The sequence below is a fragment of the Pipistrellus hanaki genome (genome assembly GCF_964339955.1).
Source record: "Pipistrellus hanaki genome assembly, chromosome: 10".
NCBI lineage: Eukaryota > Metazoa > Chordata > Mammalia > Chiroptera > Vespertilionidae > Pipistrellus > Pipistrellus hanaki.
The window spans coordinates 28,150,097-28,168,404 of record NC_140512.1 but is presented as its reverse complement, the minus strand read 5'-3'; the positions used below and the strand labels follow the sequence as shown (position 1 = coordinate 28,168,404).

Below are 18,308 nucleotides of genomic sequence, written 5' to 3'. Positions count from 1 at the left end.
CCGCTGCATAAGGAACGACACCTCAGTAGCCATGAACACACTAAGCCCCTAAACTCTTTGTTTTTAAATACCATCTTTTACAAAAATAAACAATAATCAAACAGGGCTCCTTGGAGAAATGGCTGATTCCAGGACTAGACCAGGCAAAGTACAAGATGAACCAGGAACAGCATGTTCTGCCAGAAATGCACAATGAATGAGATGGGCACATGATAAACAGGCATAGGTGCCAGCTTGCAGAGATTTCCAGTGACTAAATCTGGGACAATGTAAATAGCAAAATAAATAATAACAGTAATAAATCACAACACACTAAGTAAAATTGAAAACCATGAGTCCTTTCTGATTATTAATAAACAAATAAATGGGAGAAAGGAAAGTTCTACCTTACCAAAAAAAAAAAAAATGCCAATACATGTAAAAGGAATAATACAAATAGAGAATTATCATTTGGCAATTATCATAAAAGTGGTGAATTAGGGTAGGAGTCATCACTGACACTCCCACTAAGGCTAGTAAGCAGAAGTTTGATGAGAAACAGGATGATAGTATAATTTTGGATTACCTCTCCACAAATACTGATCAAATATGAAAGTACACCACATGATGAAGGCATTAATTACCAGTAGTGGTATGGTTTGACACTGTATGCCTCTGCATTAGATGTACTGAAAAGGGCACAACCCCATTTCTGTGGTATTCGTACCAGGAATGCAGGACTTGATTGAAGTCATGAGGAAATATCACATGGACCTAGGTTGACGGTTATCCTACAAAATGTAGGGCCTGTACTTTCTAAAACTGTCAAGGAAAATGCAACTGAAGAAGTCTGAAGAGATATAACTAAATACAACATGTATTCCTGAATAGGATTCTGAACCAGAAAAGAAAGAGATATTGTTGGAATAGTCATGAAATATGAATAGGTTCTTTGGACTAGGTGGTAGTTGGACCAATGCTCATTTTCTGATTTGGAGGGTTAAATGCTCGTTATATAAGATTACCTTGTATCTGAGATACAGGCATGTAGGGATTATGGGTGATGGAATGAAGATGTTTGCAGCTTCCTCTAAAAGATCCAGAAAAAAATATAATGGGTATGTATTTACACACATATGTAATGTATGTATGGAGAGAGAGAGTGTGCGAGCGTGTGCACAGGTGATGGAACAAATGCAGTAAAAAATTAACAATGGTAGAATTTGAGTGAGGGATTACTTTGGTACTGTACTGGAGTCTTTTCTGAAAGTTTGAAATGATTTCAGAATAATAAAATGTGAAATAAAGATGTAATATAGATCATTTAGTGCTAGAGCAAATGATAATCATTATTGTCTGAGGCCATGACAGAGTGAAAACCCTGCTTAATATGTTTATTTACTTGGCTTCCTTTACAATGTTCTGAGGCGATACATTAATAAGGAGGGCAATGTTTTCATGCCTATTTATAGAAGAGCATCTCAATGTTTTTTCTTCATGAACTTTAAACAGTTCAAAAAGGAAGGGAATCTTGACTTATTCATCTCTGTGGTCTCGGCACCTAACACATTATAATTCAATCATTGTTCTGTCTTTGAACAGTAATTCTACATACAATATTATTCCAATCAAAAAATACAGTGACCTGATTATTAAGGACTCTGCTACAAAGGGAGGGAGAAACTGCCTATGTCAAATTAAAATATGTATATCGGACTGAGCATAGAAAAATATCAAGGACTAGAGCCCGGTGCATGAAAATTCATGCATTGGAGGGAGGTCCCTCAGTCTGGCCTGCCTCCTCTCTCAGTCTGAGAGCCTTAGGGGCAGGAGGAAGGTGACACCCCATCACACCTCTGCTGCTGCCACTGCCGGCAGTGCAAGCCTCGGGCAGCTGGGAGGGTGGGGGACTCCGGAGGCAGGCGCTCAGAGTGGCTGGGCCCTCCTGGGGGTGGGCCCAGCCTTGTGGCACACCTGCCACCCTGGCAGGGCTGAGGGAACTGGACACCACCATCTTGTGGCTATGGGCGCCGCCATCTATGAGGGCATGGCAGTTAATTCACATATTCCCTCCTTATTGGCTGTGGGCGCTACCATATTTGAGGGCTGGGCAATTAGCATATTCCCTCTTTATTAGATAGGATTAGTAGATAGGATTACCTTTCTTAAAAACTTAAAAGAGGAATAATTATTTGCCCTACAGTCCTAAAAACAGAAGAGTGTGTAACTAGTAACAAAAGGTCTTAGCCTAAAGAATGGCAAACTTTTTTTGGTAAAAAAAAAACAAAACACAAACAAATAAAATAAAAATTTTAGAATACAATGGGGCTTTTGGTGAAAAGAGTTGATAGTGGAAGACTGACCTTAAAAAATGGGAGGGTCTGAAAATTACTAAAATAAAACATATGAAATTGCTAATAAAGCTATATCTTATTAATAGATGAGTATAATCATTTTTAAATGTGAAGGAATATATTTTCATTACAGACACAGAAACTCTCCAAGGCATTTAAATAGATGTCATATACCTCAATACTATGTCCTTCCTGGAGAACACACACATTTTTTAAATATGTGTTATAGGTCCTTGCTGAATTAGTAAAAAAGAAGTTATAAATGCCTAAAGACTGATTATGGTTAACCATAATAAACTTCAGAAGTGTCTTTTCAAAGGTTTAAGCAACTGGAAATTCCATTTTGTTAACAATTCATCTGCTCTAGAAAACAAAAGGTACCGATAAAAGTAAAATCATTCAATTTAAAGCATTATTAGGGAACTTAAAAACTGTTATAACTAGCCAAAACCGGTTTGGCTCAATGGATAGAGCGTCGGCTCGTAGACTGAAAGGTCCTGGGTTCAATTCCGGTCAAGGGCATGTAACTTGGTTTTCGGGCACATCCCCAGTAGGGGTAAGAGGCAGCTGATCGATGATTCTCATCGATGTTTCTAACTCTCTATCCCTCTCTCTTCCTCTCTGTAAAAAAATCAATAAAATATATATTTTTAAAAAACTGTTGTAACTATATTACAACTTCTTCCCCATAAGGAGAAATTGTAAGATCAAATCTTTTCTAGCATATTATAAATAAAACAAAATTTAGCATTACTATAAACCAGAATCTGTATGGTTTGGGGTTTTTTTGGTATGGTTTTTAAATGGAGATAAATACTTCTTAGAACTGTTCTAAGAATGAAATGAGATAATGTAGATAAAGGACTTAGTATGGTGGCTAGTAAGAATTTAGCACTTAACAGTATTTATTGTGTTTCTTCTTTTTAAAAATATATACTTTTACTGATGTCAGAGAGGGAGAGGAAGAGAGATAAAAAATTCAATAATGAGAGAGAATCATCCATCATCTGCCTCGTGCAAGCTCCCTGCCGGGTCTGGAGCTCACAACCTGTGCCCTCACTGGCAATCTAACAGTGACCTCCTGGTTCATAGATAGATGTTCAACCATCAAGGCACACTCGCCGGGCAATTGTGTTTATTATTATAGCAAGGATGTGAAACAAACCTGAGATACAGTCAAGTGACTTAAAAACCTATAAGAGAAATCTGTAAAGGCAGTGGATAGACTCATAGTTAAATACCTAAGTTTTTTCAGTGAGGAAAGCAATCTGAACTTATTTATCCTTGTAGTCCCAGAATCTAACACAGTGAATGGCACACATAGTAGGTATTTAATAAAGGTTTACTGAAATGAAGTGAGTATGAAGTAAGTTATCTGGAAAGGGGGGTGGGGGAGAGAGAGGTAGTCTGAAAAATAAGCAATCCAAAAATTACTATGCGCCCTAAGCAAGTCACTGTGAGAAAATACCTAAGCATTTTCGGAACCATGCACAAAAACTCACTTCAGACTGGTCTTTTTAATAATGACCGAGCCACTCTCAAATCTGTTTTGGCAAATGTGTCACATAAAAATTCTAATATCAGAGAGTATTTTAAAATTTTATCTAAATAAAATGTGTGCATCCTCAAAGATGGAAAAAGTACCCCAAACACTGAGGAATCTTTTCTAACTTCCAGTCAAGGAGAATCAGATAAGTTTAATTCATAGCTCTTTCATCTATATATACATAAAAATTAGCTTAAACTTTTAACTACAAGTTGTAAACACACGTATTTCACTTTCACAAGTTCGAGAGCAAACCCCAGAAAAGAAAGAAAATTAATTATTCCAAAAGTGGGCAGTACTAAAAAGTATAAAAGAGTATCTGACAAAACTCTCCCATGTCTCAGCAGTCACCTGCTAGAGCGCACACTTAGGCAGACAGGCTGCTGCGTTTTGGAAACCTTGGTATTGAAGACTCAAAATTCTCAGTGCAGTGGGCAAGGAAAAAAGTGTAATATGGAAATATAGTCCTATCTTCCGTACCTTTCGTCCAAGAATAGGGCTCACTAGAGTTTTTTAAAAAAGACCTTTAAAGTTATTGTCTGCCACCACTCTTTTTTTCAACCTGGGTACGCGCCCTGACCTGATGCCTGCGACCCTTCGACCCTTCGGTGCACTGGACAATGCTTCAACAGATGGAGCCAACGGAGCAGGGCGGCACCACACTCCTACTTGGAAACTGATCAATGTTATGAATGGCACACTTAATACACTCAGCTTTACCCAGTGCTTGGTGTCTGACCCTGGGGAGGACAGGACGTGCCGCGAGGACTCGGAGACTCTGGTCTAAAGAACATCTCCAGAGAGACGGCTGGAGCTACATCTCCTGAGCCTACTTCAAACTAAAAATCTGTGAACGGTCTGAAGTTACAGATCAAATAACAGTCCCAAGTCCACTGCCTGAAGGAGGTTTTGCAAAGAAACAGAAAAATCATCACCAGGCACATCTACCTTTAACAAAATGACAATGGTTTTAGAAACAAAAACCAGTGCTAACAGGCAATGTTACAGAAGTTTACAGAATAACAAAAAGTCTGCAATACGGAGTAAAGTTATTCTTCAATGATCTTTTGCTTCCTAAGGTGCCTTGAAAAGTATCAAATGCATGAAGGCATGTAAGAGCTATTGTCCAGTCACTAACAGCATTCAAATTATTTTTAAATCTAATTTCTGCAGTGGCAATTTTAAAAGCCAATCAAATTTTTAGTGAGAAAAATGCCTAGTCCAAAATCTGGAAATACAATTAATTTTTTTTTTTTTTTTTTTTTTTTAACTAAGAAACAGGAAGATCATCGCACCAAGGTGGTTGATCCAAATGAGTCAAAAATCTTTAAAAAGGCCTCTCTGGAATTAAAAACTTAAAATAATACCCTATCAAATATAATCTGATGCAATCTTTAAAAATCACTTTAGTGGGATTTTTTTTTTTTAACCACGAACGAAACAAAAACTTCCAATAGATTTTCACATCACACACGCACTTTGTAAATTAACAACTAAATTCCAAAACACATTTGAAACGTCAGACTTCCGTTTTCACATTCACTTATCAGATTTATTATGAAAGCCCCGATGGAATGGCTCTTTACTTCAACACAAGGTTGTTCAATATTCCATTCCGTGCGAATCGAGCTCGTGAGACTAATTCTCAAAAACCTCCTTAGGAGAGAAAGCTTGATTACAACTCTAGTTCCAATTTCCTGGGGCTTAAAACAGCATCGCAGAGAAAACAGCTTGTGGGAAGGGAGAGGAATGAAGGTCCAGGAAAGAGGCCCATTCTTTTGTTTTGGTAGCAAAAAGCTCCAAGAAAAAAAATAATAATAATAATCTCCGCACGAGCCATCTGCACCCATCCCCACCCATCCCAGCCCCGCAGAGCACTCCCACCCACCCGCTCAGGACTCTGGCCCTCGAGATCCCTTCGCGGTCCCCATCTGCAAGGAGGGGCTGTGAAGCCTGGGGTGCAGTAAGGAAAAGAGGGGGGGGACACAGATCCTTTGAGGACAGGGACCAGGAGAGGCATCCGGAACAGGGAGGATCGGAGGCTGGCACATTCTCCGGGAGGGGCCGGCAGGAACGGCGGCAGACGGGCCGGGCCACCCTCCCCGGGAGCAAGGAGGCGCGCTCGCAGGAAGCCGGGGAGGGCGTGAACCGGGCAGCGCGGAGCCAGGAGCCCCAATGGGTTGAGTTCGCCTCCAACAACAGACCCGCGCCGCGAAGCGGAGACTTACGGTTATGTCCCAGGCTGAGGGTGAGGGTCGGGAGGACCCCGCAGCTCCGCAACCGCCGAGTCCGTGACCTCAGTTACCCTCCTCCCCGCCCCACCCACCCGGACGGGCGCCCCTCTCTATCCTCGCCCGCCCGGGTGCGCCCGCCGGGCGGAGGCTGCTGGGGCCGAGGGTGCGCGCCGGGGACCCGCGGGGAAGGCTGCGTGAGCCGGGGGCGTCGGCGGAGAGGCAGCTCCGTCAGCAGGCGCCCCCCATCCCTCGCCGGCCGCCGCCGCCGCGCCGCCTTTCTCGCGGGAGGGGAGGAGGGGGCGGTGGCTCTCGCCTCCGCCTCGCGGTCAAGTCCGGCTCATGCTCCAGCCCGGCGCGCGCGCGCACGCACAGCCCCGGGGCTCCTCCCGCGCCCGCCCCTCGCTCAGCCGCGGGCGCACCCACCGCCGACGCCCGAGCCTCCGGCCGCCGCCAGCCCCGCGCAGCCCGCGGCCCCGGCGTGAAGCAGCAGGTAACGGCCGCGGCTCGGTGGCCGACCCGGAAGCTCTTCCGCCGCCGCCGCCGCCGCCGCGAGGCTGTCACGGGTGTGAACCCGGAAGCGATTCCCTCGCCGCGGTAGCAGCGGGATGAAAGCGAACGCCTATGAATGATCTGGAAACCCCCTAGTTCGGGAGAAGGGTGCGGAGTTTATGGTGTTGAAGTGCGAAGAGAGGGAAGGACAATTAGAGATTCTCCAAGTCCCAGACCTCCGAGCTCTAGAGGCGCGGGGGAGGGAGCGCGGCCGGACACTTCCGGCGACTCCGGGGGGCGAGCGAGCGTTTTCCTGCCACAGGAAGTGGGGCCGGGCCGCTAGGAAGAAAGGAAGGGAAGGAGGAATGAGGCCGCGGGGACGGTCCCCCGCCCCCAGGTGACTGTCCTCCGCCCCAGGGTGACTGTCCCACCCCGGGGAGCGAATGTAGCGGCCTGGGAGGTGTGCTTGGCCGCCCGCACGGGTGAGACGTGGAGCTGCAAGATCCAAGACTCCAGCGAGAAAAACAGAGGTGGGAGGCTGGACTAACTCCACATCTGGTTTCTCCAGGCAAGGAATTTATTTCTTCCAAGTTCGCCAAAGCCACTTTTTTGTGGGGGGGCGGCAGCTCTTTGAGCAAAGAGGCGTGCACATCCTTCCCCGGTGATGGGGTAGCGTCCCGCCCAAGCAAAGGATTGCTTTGTTGTCATTTGTGGGAAACCTGTTCACAGCACGCAATTCCAGCTCGGCTCTCCTCGCTACACCTCTCTCCATCCTTTAAAAAAGGGGCTTTTGGCTTTCTTTGTTTGCTTTTTCTCCACGTTGCTTTTAGCTTTACCGGCAGGCTGATCTAGCTGGGCCCAACTCGATCTCACTTCCATGCTCATCTCACTCTTGGAGGATTTGTGCTTCTTCACGGTTTCTTCTTGCATCTGGTCTTTTCACGGTTTTGCTGTCCTCATCTTATTTGGAGGAAATGTCAGAAAGTCAAAAATGTTTTCATAGCAATGTAAAACAACTCATTCCATGATCTTCTTTTTTCCCTTAACGCTTAGAATTGGGTTACAGAACCACAGTAACAGCTAATATATAGCATATTTAGGTATGCTAGGGATATCATGCTTTTCTCAAATAAACTCCTTAAATCTCTCCCCTTTCTCTCCCTCTCTCCCTTTATCTCCCTTCCTCTCTCTAAAAATCAATTTAAAAAAAAAAATTGCTGGCATGTAAATGAGAAAAGCTTATTTAAGAAGATAAATATAGCCGGGACCGGTTTGGCTCAGTGGATAGAGCGTCGGCCTGCGGACTGAAAGGTCCCGGGTTCGATTCCGGGCAAGGGCATGTACCTTGGTTGCGGGCACGTCCCCAGTGGGGGCTGTGCAAGAGGCAGCTGATCGATGATTCTCTCTCATCGATGTTTCTAACTCTCTATCCCTCTCTCTTCCTCTCTGTGAAAAATCAATAAAAAAAAATATTTAAAAAAAGAAGATAAATATAATATATTCAATACAAAGAGATGCATTTTAGTCTAGCCATGAAAACATTTAATAATAGCACTTAAGAACATAGAACTATTAAACAACCAAGAGGGTGCTTGAAATTCAGTTACTCATTGAAAATTGCTCAATGAAGATTTAAAATTAGTCTGGGGTAAAAAGTCTACAGATGTATGTATGCATGTATGTATATGTCTATATATATATAATACATATTGGGAAGAAAAAAATTGTATTTCTGAAAGTAGAAAATATTTTTATTAGTACATATTGTCAGAAAGCTTTTATCAACTAACCAAATGTTTTTGACTGTGTCAGGCACCTCCAAAGGAAATTATAAACTATACCTTAATTCATTCAAATGTCACATAACAAAGTTCTCTCTAAAGATTCTGGAAAAGTCAATGGCAGCGGCTACCTAGTTACAGCTTCCAAACTATTAACCAAATAACATGCATTTTGTGCAATTTATGGAAAATAAGTGTTTAATATTCTGAATCAGTATTTAAAGCCGATATTAGTATTTACAAGACATTCTTATAATTGTACCACTTTTTAATTAGTTAATTAATATGTTTTATTGATTTTTTTACAGAGAGGAAGGGAAAGGGACAAAGAGCCAGAAACATTGATGAGAGAGAAACATCAACCAGCTGCCTCCTGCACACCCCCTACTGGGGATGTGCCCGCAACCAGGGTACATGTTCTTGACTGGAATCAAACCTGGGACCCTTAAGTCCGAAGGCTTTATCCACTGAGCCAAACCGGTTAGGGTTGTATCACTTTTTTGAATATAAAAGGAAGATTTTTATGCAATTAAGACTTCTGAAACTATGGACTTCTGAAAATATGTTGTGTTGGGGTTTTTTGTTTTTTTACCTTTAACAGAAAAGGGAAAAAAGATTAGAAGAAAGTCTTAAATTACAAGCTAATGTTTTGAATAGTTTAATGATAAGATATAATCCATCATCTCTGGTTTGCCTTTTAGGTAGTATATATATTCTAAGATAGAAAAATAAAAATGTTATTTAGAAGCGTTACAAAGTGATTATGTGTCCTTTAATGTAATCTTTCAAGATATTTCTTTGTTTGTTTTATAAAGCAATGGGGAATCCAGAAAACCTAGAAGATGCTTATGTTGCTGTTATTCGTCCAAAGAATACTGCCAGTCTAAATTCCCGGGAATACAAAGCTAAGTCCTATGAAGTGAGTTCAATCTGCTACCATTTGATTGCTACTATTGAATGTCATTCTCTGTTATTTTCATTTACATGTAGTCTTATCATAAACTGTAAATCCTTGTTGACAGCCTAGATGTTGACAAGCTAAAATTGACAACCCTAGATCTCTGCCCATCACTGTTTTTTTTCCTGCTGTATATTTTTGACCATTTTTCTATTCATTGATACATATAAGTTATTAGATATTAAAAGGTACTTGTTTGGCCAAAACTGGTTTGGCTCAGTGGATAGAGCATCGACCTGTGGACTGAAGGGTCCAGGGTTCGATTCCGGTCAAGGGCATGTACCTTGGTTGCAGGCACATCCCCAGTAGGGGATGTGCAAGAGGCAGCTGATCGATGATTCACTTTCATCGATGTTTCTAACTCTATCCCTCTCTCTTCCTCACTGTAAAAAATCAATAATATATATATATTTTAAAAAGGTACTTGTTTGAGTTTTCCAGATAATTTATAGATTTGGTTTTTAGTACAATTTATGAAATGGCTCTCAAAATTAAAGAAAAAAATTTTAAAGTCAGCTTATTCAAAATTACAGTCTACACATTGTTCTTTGTTATTCTCCCAAGGAACTGTTTTTTAACAGTTCACTAAAAAATATCTTTTTACCTTTAGTAAAGTTTTAGGAGATTAAGTTACTTTTCTGTAGTCTTCAATTATACAGAGTGGAGTAGAAGTAGATTTATAATTGTTTGTATGGAAAATGATACAATAATTAATAAATAATAATAATACAAGAATAAACTGTTTTGTGTATTCACAACTGTAAATATACTTTTGCCACACCCTGTTTTACATGTAGATGTGATGGGAGGGGAGGACCCCAAAATAGAATTGTTATCTTTTCTATGCTGCAGATTCCAAACATCATAAAGTACTTCTAATCTCACCTAACTCCAGCTAATTTTTGTAGCATTTTGCTTAAATGACTATTTAGGGTTAGTTATCTGAAATCTATTAGAATATTTCAGAGGTTCTCAGGAGGCTGCTGCTTTAGCAGTGCTCTGTATCCTGGTTGTCAATCCTGGCTGCACTGTTGAATCACCTGGACAACTTGAAAACTTCCAGTATCAGGACCCCACACCCTAAACATTTTCATTTAATAGGTTTGAGATGAAGTTGGGTATCAATACTATTTAAAAAGCTTCCCAGGTTATTTTAATATACAACTAGTGTCTAATATGCAGCTGGCTTATATTCTAGGGTAAATAATTTTGATTTAAACTTTCTCTTATTGTTTTTCTTATTTAAGATTTTATTGCACGAAGTTCCCATTGAAGGGCAGAAAAAAAAGAGGAAGAAAGTTTTGTTGGAAACTAAACTTCAAGGCAACAGTGAAATAACACAAGGCATATTGGATTATGTAGTAGAAACTACCAAACCAATTTCTCCTGCAAACCAGGGTATCAGAGGTAAGTTTGTTTCTTTCTCTTTTCTTTCTTATGCTTTTCCTTTTTTTTAATATAATTTTAATAAATCTTTATTATTGATAGTATTACAATATCCTTTCCTGCTGCTCTTTCTTTAATACAGTTGCTTTAAATGCCTATGGAGAAAGACATTTAAAAAATATATTAAAATCAATTTCTTGTTATGCTCCTTTTCATTTAAAAAACTTTAAAGAGACTCAGAAAAATATTTTAATGTACAGCTAAGCCCCTTGAAGATATAACCTGAATAAAGAAAAAGTAACCTGACTTTAATTTTTTTAATGATTTAGAGAGAACAACCAAGAGGAGAGGGGTGCCATGAAACTAAAATACAAACTATTTTTGCTGGAAACCTAGTTTCATAGGTATCTTAGAACTGCAAAGATGAGAGGTTTTAGAGTACAAGACTTGTAGGTTATTTTTTGTCTCCCTTGCTGCCACATTAGGAAAATAAACTAAGAATGGTGGTTACAATTCAAAACAATAGTTTGTAGCCTAATCATCTATATATATATATAGAACAGCTGGAACAACTGGTAGCTATAACACTCACTGCAGCAGCCAATCGGCCCACCCCCAATAGGCCTCCCCCACTGCAATCGAGGGCGAGGCCGGCCAGCCAACCTCCCACGGCCTCTCCCCTGCTGGTTTGACCTGAGGGGCTCCCATTGGGGTGTGTGGCCAGACCCTACCCATGCACAAATTTGTGTACCGGGCCTCTAGTATTTTAATAAAAATCTGAAATTGAAGACGGATGTTGAAGATTAAGTGAAGAAATGCTAAACTTTTAAGATTTTGCAACTTACACACCACCCTCTTTAGCCTAGACTGTAGTAAAATTCTTAACATCTGCATCCCCGCCAAGTGAGGAGTTATATGCCTTTTGAACCTGCAGGATGCCTTACTGTTGAGCTGCTCTGACAGTTCTTGGCAGGACAGTTTTTCTTGCCAGGTATAGGAAACCCCTTCTATTGAATCAAGACCAGGACCATGAGTGTACTCATTGATTGTCCACAAAATGAACATTATCAGAATTATCAGTTTTTATTAGGGCATATTATAAAAATTGACTGTCTTTAATCCCTTTTTGAAGTAATTTTAATTCTCAGTAATTTATCAAATATAAAAGCCCTTTTTTTTTTTTTATCTTTACTGACTTTTCAAAAAATGATTAGGAAAACGAGTAGTACTACTGAAGAAATTTCCTTTGGATGGGGAGAAGATGGGCAGAGAAGCAGCATTGTTTATTGTTCCATCAGTTGTCAAAGGTAAAGTTCAAGTTTATCTTAATTTTTTTGTGCCTTACATGCTAAGTTAAAATCTATTTAGGAATTTGCATTCATAGTTACTCCATAATATTGTTATATAAAATACATGTTGTAATTAACGTAAGATGGAGAAATTTGTTACTTAAATGTATTTTTTTAAATATACGTTTTTATTGACTCAGAGAGGAAGGGAGAGGGAGAGATAGAAACATCAATAATGAGAGAGAATCATTGATCGTCTGCCTCCTGGATGCCCCCTACTGGGGATCGAGCCTGCAACCTGGGCATATGCCCTTGACCGGAATCGAACCCAGGACCCATCAGTCCACAGGCTGATGCTCTTTCCACTGAGCCAAACCAGGTAGGGCTAAACAAAGATGTTTTGATTTAAAAGTAATATTCAGGCTTCTAGACTAAAATTAATGTTTTTCCCAGCCATACTTCGGGGGGAAAAAGTTCAGTATTTTAAATTATTTTGGCAATCTTATTAATCAGTTTTATAATATTGTTGAGAAAGAGGAAATAATTTCTTTAATTTTCCAAGATTATAAATGCTGTATTCACCCAAGTGGATAAGGTCCCAGAGCTGCCCATCACTTGACTCCAGGTCTTCTAATTTGAAATATAAAATAACCCTAGCCAGTTTCAATGTTTGAATCTCTTTCTGCCTCCCCCTTCCTCTCTGAAATCAATAAAAATATATATTTTTTAAAAGAAATCTAAAATATTTTATGTTATAATTAACAATTTTTATAAACATATTCTTAAAAATAAGAAATATGCCGTTGTAAACCTTTTATTTGATGGCATAATTCTTCATTTTTCTTTTCCAGATAATACTAAATATACATATACTCCAGGATGCCCAATTTTTTACTGCTTACAAGATATTATGCGAGTCTGTAGTGAATCCAGCACTCACTTTGCTACTCTTACAGCAAGGATGTTAATAGCCTTGGATAAGTAAGAACTGCCATTAAAAATATTTTTTAATAAATCAAATACATGCTGATAATAGAAATTAGCTCTGATAGATACCAACACTTTGGGAAGAAAATAATGAAATTAGTACTATATGTATTCATAAATGTTAAATTATTTTCTCTTTTTAAAAATTTTTTTTTTTTTACTTTAAATTCTTTATTGTTTAATGTATTACATACATCTCTAATTTCCCCCATTGACCTCTCCCTGGCTGCCCCCAAACCCCAACACATGCCCTCCCCTCTCCCCCCTCTCCATCTTTGTCCACTGGTTATGCTCATATGCATGCATACAAGTCCTTTGGTTGATCGCTTACCCCCTAACCCCCACTTTCCCTCATAGGTTGGACAGTCTATTTGATGCTTCTATGACTATGGTTCTATTTTTGTTAGTTAGTTTATGTTGTTCAGTATATTCCACAAATGAGTAGGATCATGTGATATTTATCTTTCTCTGGCTTATTTTGCTTAGCATAATGCTCTCCAGTTCCATTAAATGGTAAATTTTATAAAAATTACATTTATAAGATGACATTGGTTAATAACATTAAATAATTTCAGGTGTACAATATTAGAATTCATTATCTGTATACTCTATTGTGTGCTCATAACCCAAAGTCTATTTTCCTTCCCATATCATATATTTGACCCCCTAACCAATTGACCTTCCCCCCATCTTTATTCTCTCTGGTAACTACTATTCTGTTTTTTGAATCTATGAGTTTATTTTGTTCATTTGTTGCTTTTTTAATATTCCACATATGAGTGAAGTCATAAGATTTTTGTCTTCTGTTTGACTTATTTCACTTAGCATAATTACCTCAAGATTCATCATGTCAAAAATGGCAATGTTGCATCATTTTTTATGACTAAATAGTATTCTATTGTATATATATGCCACATCTTCTTTATCCAATCATCTGTTGATGGGCACTTAAGTTATTTCCATGTCTTGGCTATTATTAATAAAGCTGCAGTAAACATAGGGGGTATATAAATCTTTTAAAATTAGTGTTTTCATATTTTTTAGTTAGATACCCAGAACAAGAATTGCTAGATCATATGGTAGTTCAATTCTTAATCTTTTTAAGGAGCCTCCATATCATTTTCCATAGTGGCTGCATCAATTTACATTCCCACCAACAGTGCCTGATAGTTTCCTTTTCCCCACATCCTCATCAACACTTGTTATTTCTTGTCTTTTTAATAATAGCCGTTCTAGCTAGCCCTGGCCAGTGAGTTCAGTGGCTAGAGCACTGTTCTTTGCACTGGAGGCTCTAAGGTTCAGTACTTGGTCAAGGGCACATACCTGTGTTTCAAGGTGCCTAGATCAGGGCCACTTTCAGGAGGCAATCAGTCATGTGTCTGTCTCACGTTGATGTTTTTCTCTCTCTTTCTCTCTCCCTCTCTCCTTTCTACCTCCCTCCCCCTTCACTACCTCCCTTCCACTCTAAAAATTAATGGAAAAAATACCCTCTGGTGTGGATTAACCAAGAATCCTATATAATAAAAGCCTAAGATGCACATTTTCCTCTCATTCGGAAGTTCAACCAGCGGGTGGAGCTGGCCAGCCAATCACCCTTGGCCCCTCCCCTTGGCCAGCTCTGCCCTGGCCGGCAGCGGTGGCAGGCAGCCACTAGGAACCCTACCTGTGCACGAATTTCGTGCACTGAGCCACTAGTAAATAAATAATAGCTTTCTAACAATTATGAGGTGATACCTGTGGTTTTGATTTGCAAGAAATGGTAAGTTTTTGAAGTTTCATATAAAAATGAAAAACTCCAAAGATAGGATTGTCCTTGTTTGCTTGCAACATGTTAATGTCATCTTCAAAAATGCCAAAGAATACCTTGTTTTAATGAAGATTCCTTTGTTATAAAACTAGATTTAGTATTGAGTTACTCTCATCATTGAACAAGTCTTTTAATCTACCATGCCTTTGTCTTTCTGTAATAACAGGGCTAATGTACCTGTCAGTGGTTTAAATTTTAAAAGTGCTTCATGTTTTTTGAAAAGGGTTTTTATTATTATAATGGTTTATACATTTTTTAAAGTAGTTTGCTATGTCCATGAACAAAACTTTCGTTAATAGTAAATGAAGTACTTAACCAACATTAATTAAAAATATAAAGATCTGAACATTAGAAAGTATCACATACAAGAATTGGATAGTATTCTATTTTTCTCTTCACTTTTGAACAAATATATCTACTATTCATTCTTTATTTTGCCAGGTGGTTAGATGAACGTCATGCAGTGTCTCACTTTATTCCAGCTTTATTCCGTCCATCTCCTCTTGAGCGGATAAAAACTAATGTCATAAATCCTGCATATGCTACTGAATCAGGTCAGACAGAAAGCTCACTACATATGGGCTATAGTGCTCTAGAAATAAAGAGTAAAATGTTAGCCCTAGAGAAAGCAGATACCTGTATTTACAACCCTTTATTTGGATCAGATCTTCAGTATACAAACCGGGTAAGAATTGAATGAATTTTGGCTTTGATTTCAAAAGACATCTCAAATGTAGTTTTTCCCCCCTGAGATAAATGCATCTATTACTAATTGTAAATATTAACATGACATCCATACTTAACTATTTATACACAGGGTATCCCAAAAAAATGTATATGTACTTTAAAAGCTGATTTCTATTACATTTTAAAAATGAAATGTATTTTAATAAATACTGCCTTTATAATTATTCAAAGTATGTATACATTTTGGGGAGATACCTTACATATTGAAGGTAAATATCTAAAGCTCTTAAAGGTTTTTTTGTTTGTTTTATTTTCCCTTTCTAGGTTGATAAAGTAGTAATAAATCCGTACTTTGGACTAGGAGCTCCAGACTACTCAAAAATCCAAATTCCCAAACAGGAAAAATGGCAGAGAAGCATGAGCAGTGTCACAGAAGACAAGTACTGTTTTGATTTTACTCCACCTTGCTTTTTTAAAACTTGCATTTTACAGTTATGGTTTAAAATTAGCATGTAATATGCAATTAATATGTAATATAATCATTGCATAAGTGATTCAGTTTATAGCTTCTCAATGATACATTGCTTTCGATTTGTTTTTATGAATAGGGAACGACCATGGGTAGATGATTTTCCTCTCCATCGAAGTGCCTGTGAAGGAGATTCAGAATTATTAACTCGTCTTCTCAATGAAAAATTTTCAGTCAATCAATTAGATAATGACCACTGGGCGCCCATTCATTATGCATGCTGGTAATTACTTTTTATTTTCCTTTTAGAAAGAATGAATCATCCTGTATAATAAAATCCTAACATGCAAATTGAACGACTGGTGAACCTATGATGCGCCCTGACCACCAGGGGGCAGATGCTCAATGCAGGAGCTGCCCCCTGGTGGTCAGTGCACTCCCACAGGGGAGCGCTGGTTAGGCAGAAGCGGGGCTCACAGCTGGCAAGCACAGAGGCGGTGGCAGGAGCCTCTCCTGCCGCTGTCTCCGCTGCAGTGCTAAGGAGCAGCAAGTGGAGCGGTAAGTAACAGAGAATAGGCAGGTGGTAAGGAGTGAGGAGTCCCAGACTGCGAGAGGGATGTCTGCCAAGGGGTACCGGATTGCAAGAGGGCGCAGGCCCGGCTGAGGGCCCTCCCCCAGTGCACGAATTTCATGTACTGGGCCTCTAGTTCATTATAAATGTTAGTGTTCCTTTTCAAAACTCATTACAAGCACTTTTTTTCTACTATGTTTGCCTAATGAGCTTTCTATTTATGTCTTTGATGTGCCTATATATGTGCTTTCATTCAGAATTGCCAGGTCTGCCCCATAGGAAAAGTATCATTAGTGTTCTCGGGCATTACCAGGTCATACAGAAAGATAGCTGATGACTAGCAAATATCATTACACAGCACAGGACCCTAATTTATCTGCTTTATACTGGAGTTATGTTTGTTTACCCTTACTATAAAATTTACGTGTTAGCTACTTATGATTTGACCTTGCATTATATTAGTAAAGTATCTTTTTAGTTCTTTGGGAAGCTCTGATATCAGGAAACCCCCAGAAGCATTCATTAGCATTAAAGCCTTCCTTGTTTTTTTTGAGGTTGGCTCTTCCCACTAGTTGTCCAAATGTGGTTCTAGCTCAATTACTCTTCTCACACCATAGACTCCACTGGTCTGAGTTCTTAAATTTGTATTCATAGCAGTAGTTAAATGTTTGCTGTTAGCCCATCCTTTAGAGAGCAAGTAATAAAATTATTTATTTTTTATGGAAAAGTTGCTTTTGACTTACTAAAGTGAACTTCTTTGGCTCATTTAAGAAGTGCCTATATTATTTTGTGCTTTTTAAATGTCCATACTTCTTAACTGCATGATATTGAGCAAGGTATTTCATTTCACCTGTTTGCCTCTCATTTTTTTAAATCTGTATGTAAAATGCATTAATTAGATAATTTCTAGAGTTCTTTTCAGCTCAAAGTCTTTTGTTTTACTGATTCCAGTATTTGTGATCAAGAAGCTAAATATAGTTGCTTTAAATATACATTTTTCCTCCCTTTAAACTATGCCATTTCCTTTAAAATATGCTTCTTTATTCTATTCATATGCTCTTCTCTGCCCATTACAGAAAGTTTTTATATCAAATTTGGAGTCACCCTAAATCTTCTAAATTAAACTTAACAGTTGTTTATACATATTACCAGTAAATACTACTAGTATCAACAATACTAAGAAAACTGCACATACTTTACCTGGAACTAAACAAAAAGAGATAGAGAATATAGTTCAAACCCCAAGAAAGTACACTGTGGAATTAGGAAAGACATAGGCATGAATTTTATTTAGGAATCCCAATTTACATTTGGCTATATTGTTGCCCTTTTGGGAGGAAGGGGGAAGGACGGGGTTATTTTCTCATCTAGTAAAAGAATGGTAATATTTTCAACTATCTATTGCATAAAAGCAGAAGTATGATATAGTATTTAATGTGCTTTGGATTGTTCCTAGATTTCAGTCTCAACTTTTAGTTCCTAAAAGTATAACCTTTAGCAAGGTTATTTAAAGTCTATAAGGATCTGTTTCTTTATCTAAAAAATGGGCTTATTCATAGTACCTTCCTTAAGATTAAAGAAGAAAATGCAAATAATGCTTTGAGAGTATCTGGCATATAATAAGCACTCAATAAATATTGGCTATTACTATTAAAGTATTGTAATAATTTATAGATTTTTATTTTAAATCTAAAGTTCATTAATCTTAAGTATTTTTTTAAAAAATCTTATTACTACAATACACCAAGGAAAAGTTTTATCCTTTGATAAA

At 38.8% G+C, this 18,308-nt stretch overlaps 2 protein-coding genes across 7 annotated transcripts in view; one reads left to right on the top strand and one right to left on the bottom strand.

The window, feature by feature from the left end:
* The window catches only part of ANKIB1 (ankyrin repeat and IBR domain containing 1), a 102,095-nt gene extending 95,464 nt beyond the window's left edge, over positions 1-6,631 (bottom strand). For 2 of the 3 annotated variants that reach the window (XM_084897360.1, XM_084897362.1), the window contains exon 1: positions 6,108-6,232. The gene's annotated coding sequence lies outside the window, so the exon portion shown is untranslated. Of the gene's footprint in view, positions 1-6,107; positions 6,233-6,536 lie in introns of those variants that run through there. The other variant, XM_084897361.1, reaches the window with a different exon arrangement.
* KRIT1 (KRIT1 ankyrin repeat containing) overlaps positions 6,433-18,308 on the top strand; it is a 28,380-nt gene continuing 16,504 nt past the window's right edge. Inside the window, exons 1-8 of one of the 4 annotated variants that reach the window (XM_084897402.1) lie at positions 6,433-6,603; positions 9,199-9,302; positions 10,589-10,748; positions 11,942-12,034; positions 12,868-12,997; positions 15,252-15,495; positions 15,822-15,937; positions 16,106-16,249. In XM_084897402.1, the coding sequence (XP_084753528.1) occupies positions 6,453-6,603; positions 9,199-9,302; positions 10,589-10,748; positions 11,942-12,034; positions 12,868-12,997; positions 15,252-15,495; positions 15,822-15,937; positions 16,106-16,249 (1,142 nt within the window). In that variant the 5' untranslated portion in view covers positions 6,433-6,452. Of the gene's footprint in view, positions 6,604-6,697; positions 7,171-9,198; positions 9,303-10,588; positions 10,749-11,941; positions 12,035-12,867; positions 12,998-15,251; positions 15,496-15,821; positions 15,938-16,105; positions 16,250-18,308 lie in introns of those variants that run through there. The other 3 variants (XM_084897403.1, XM_084897404.1, XM_084897405.1) reach the window with 3 other exon arrangements.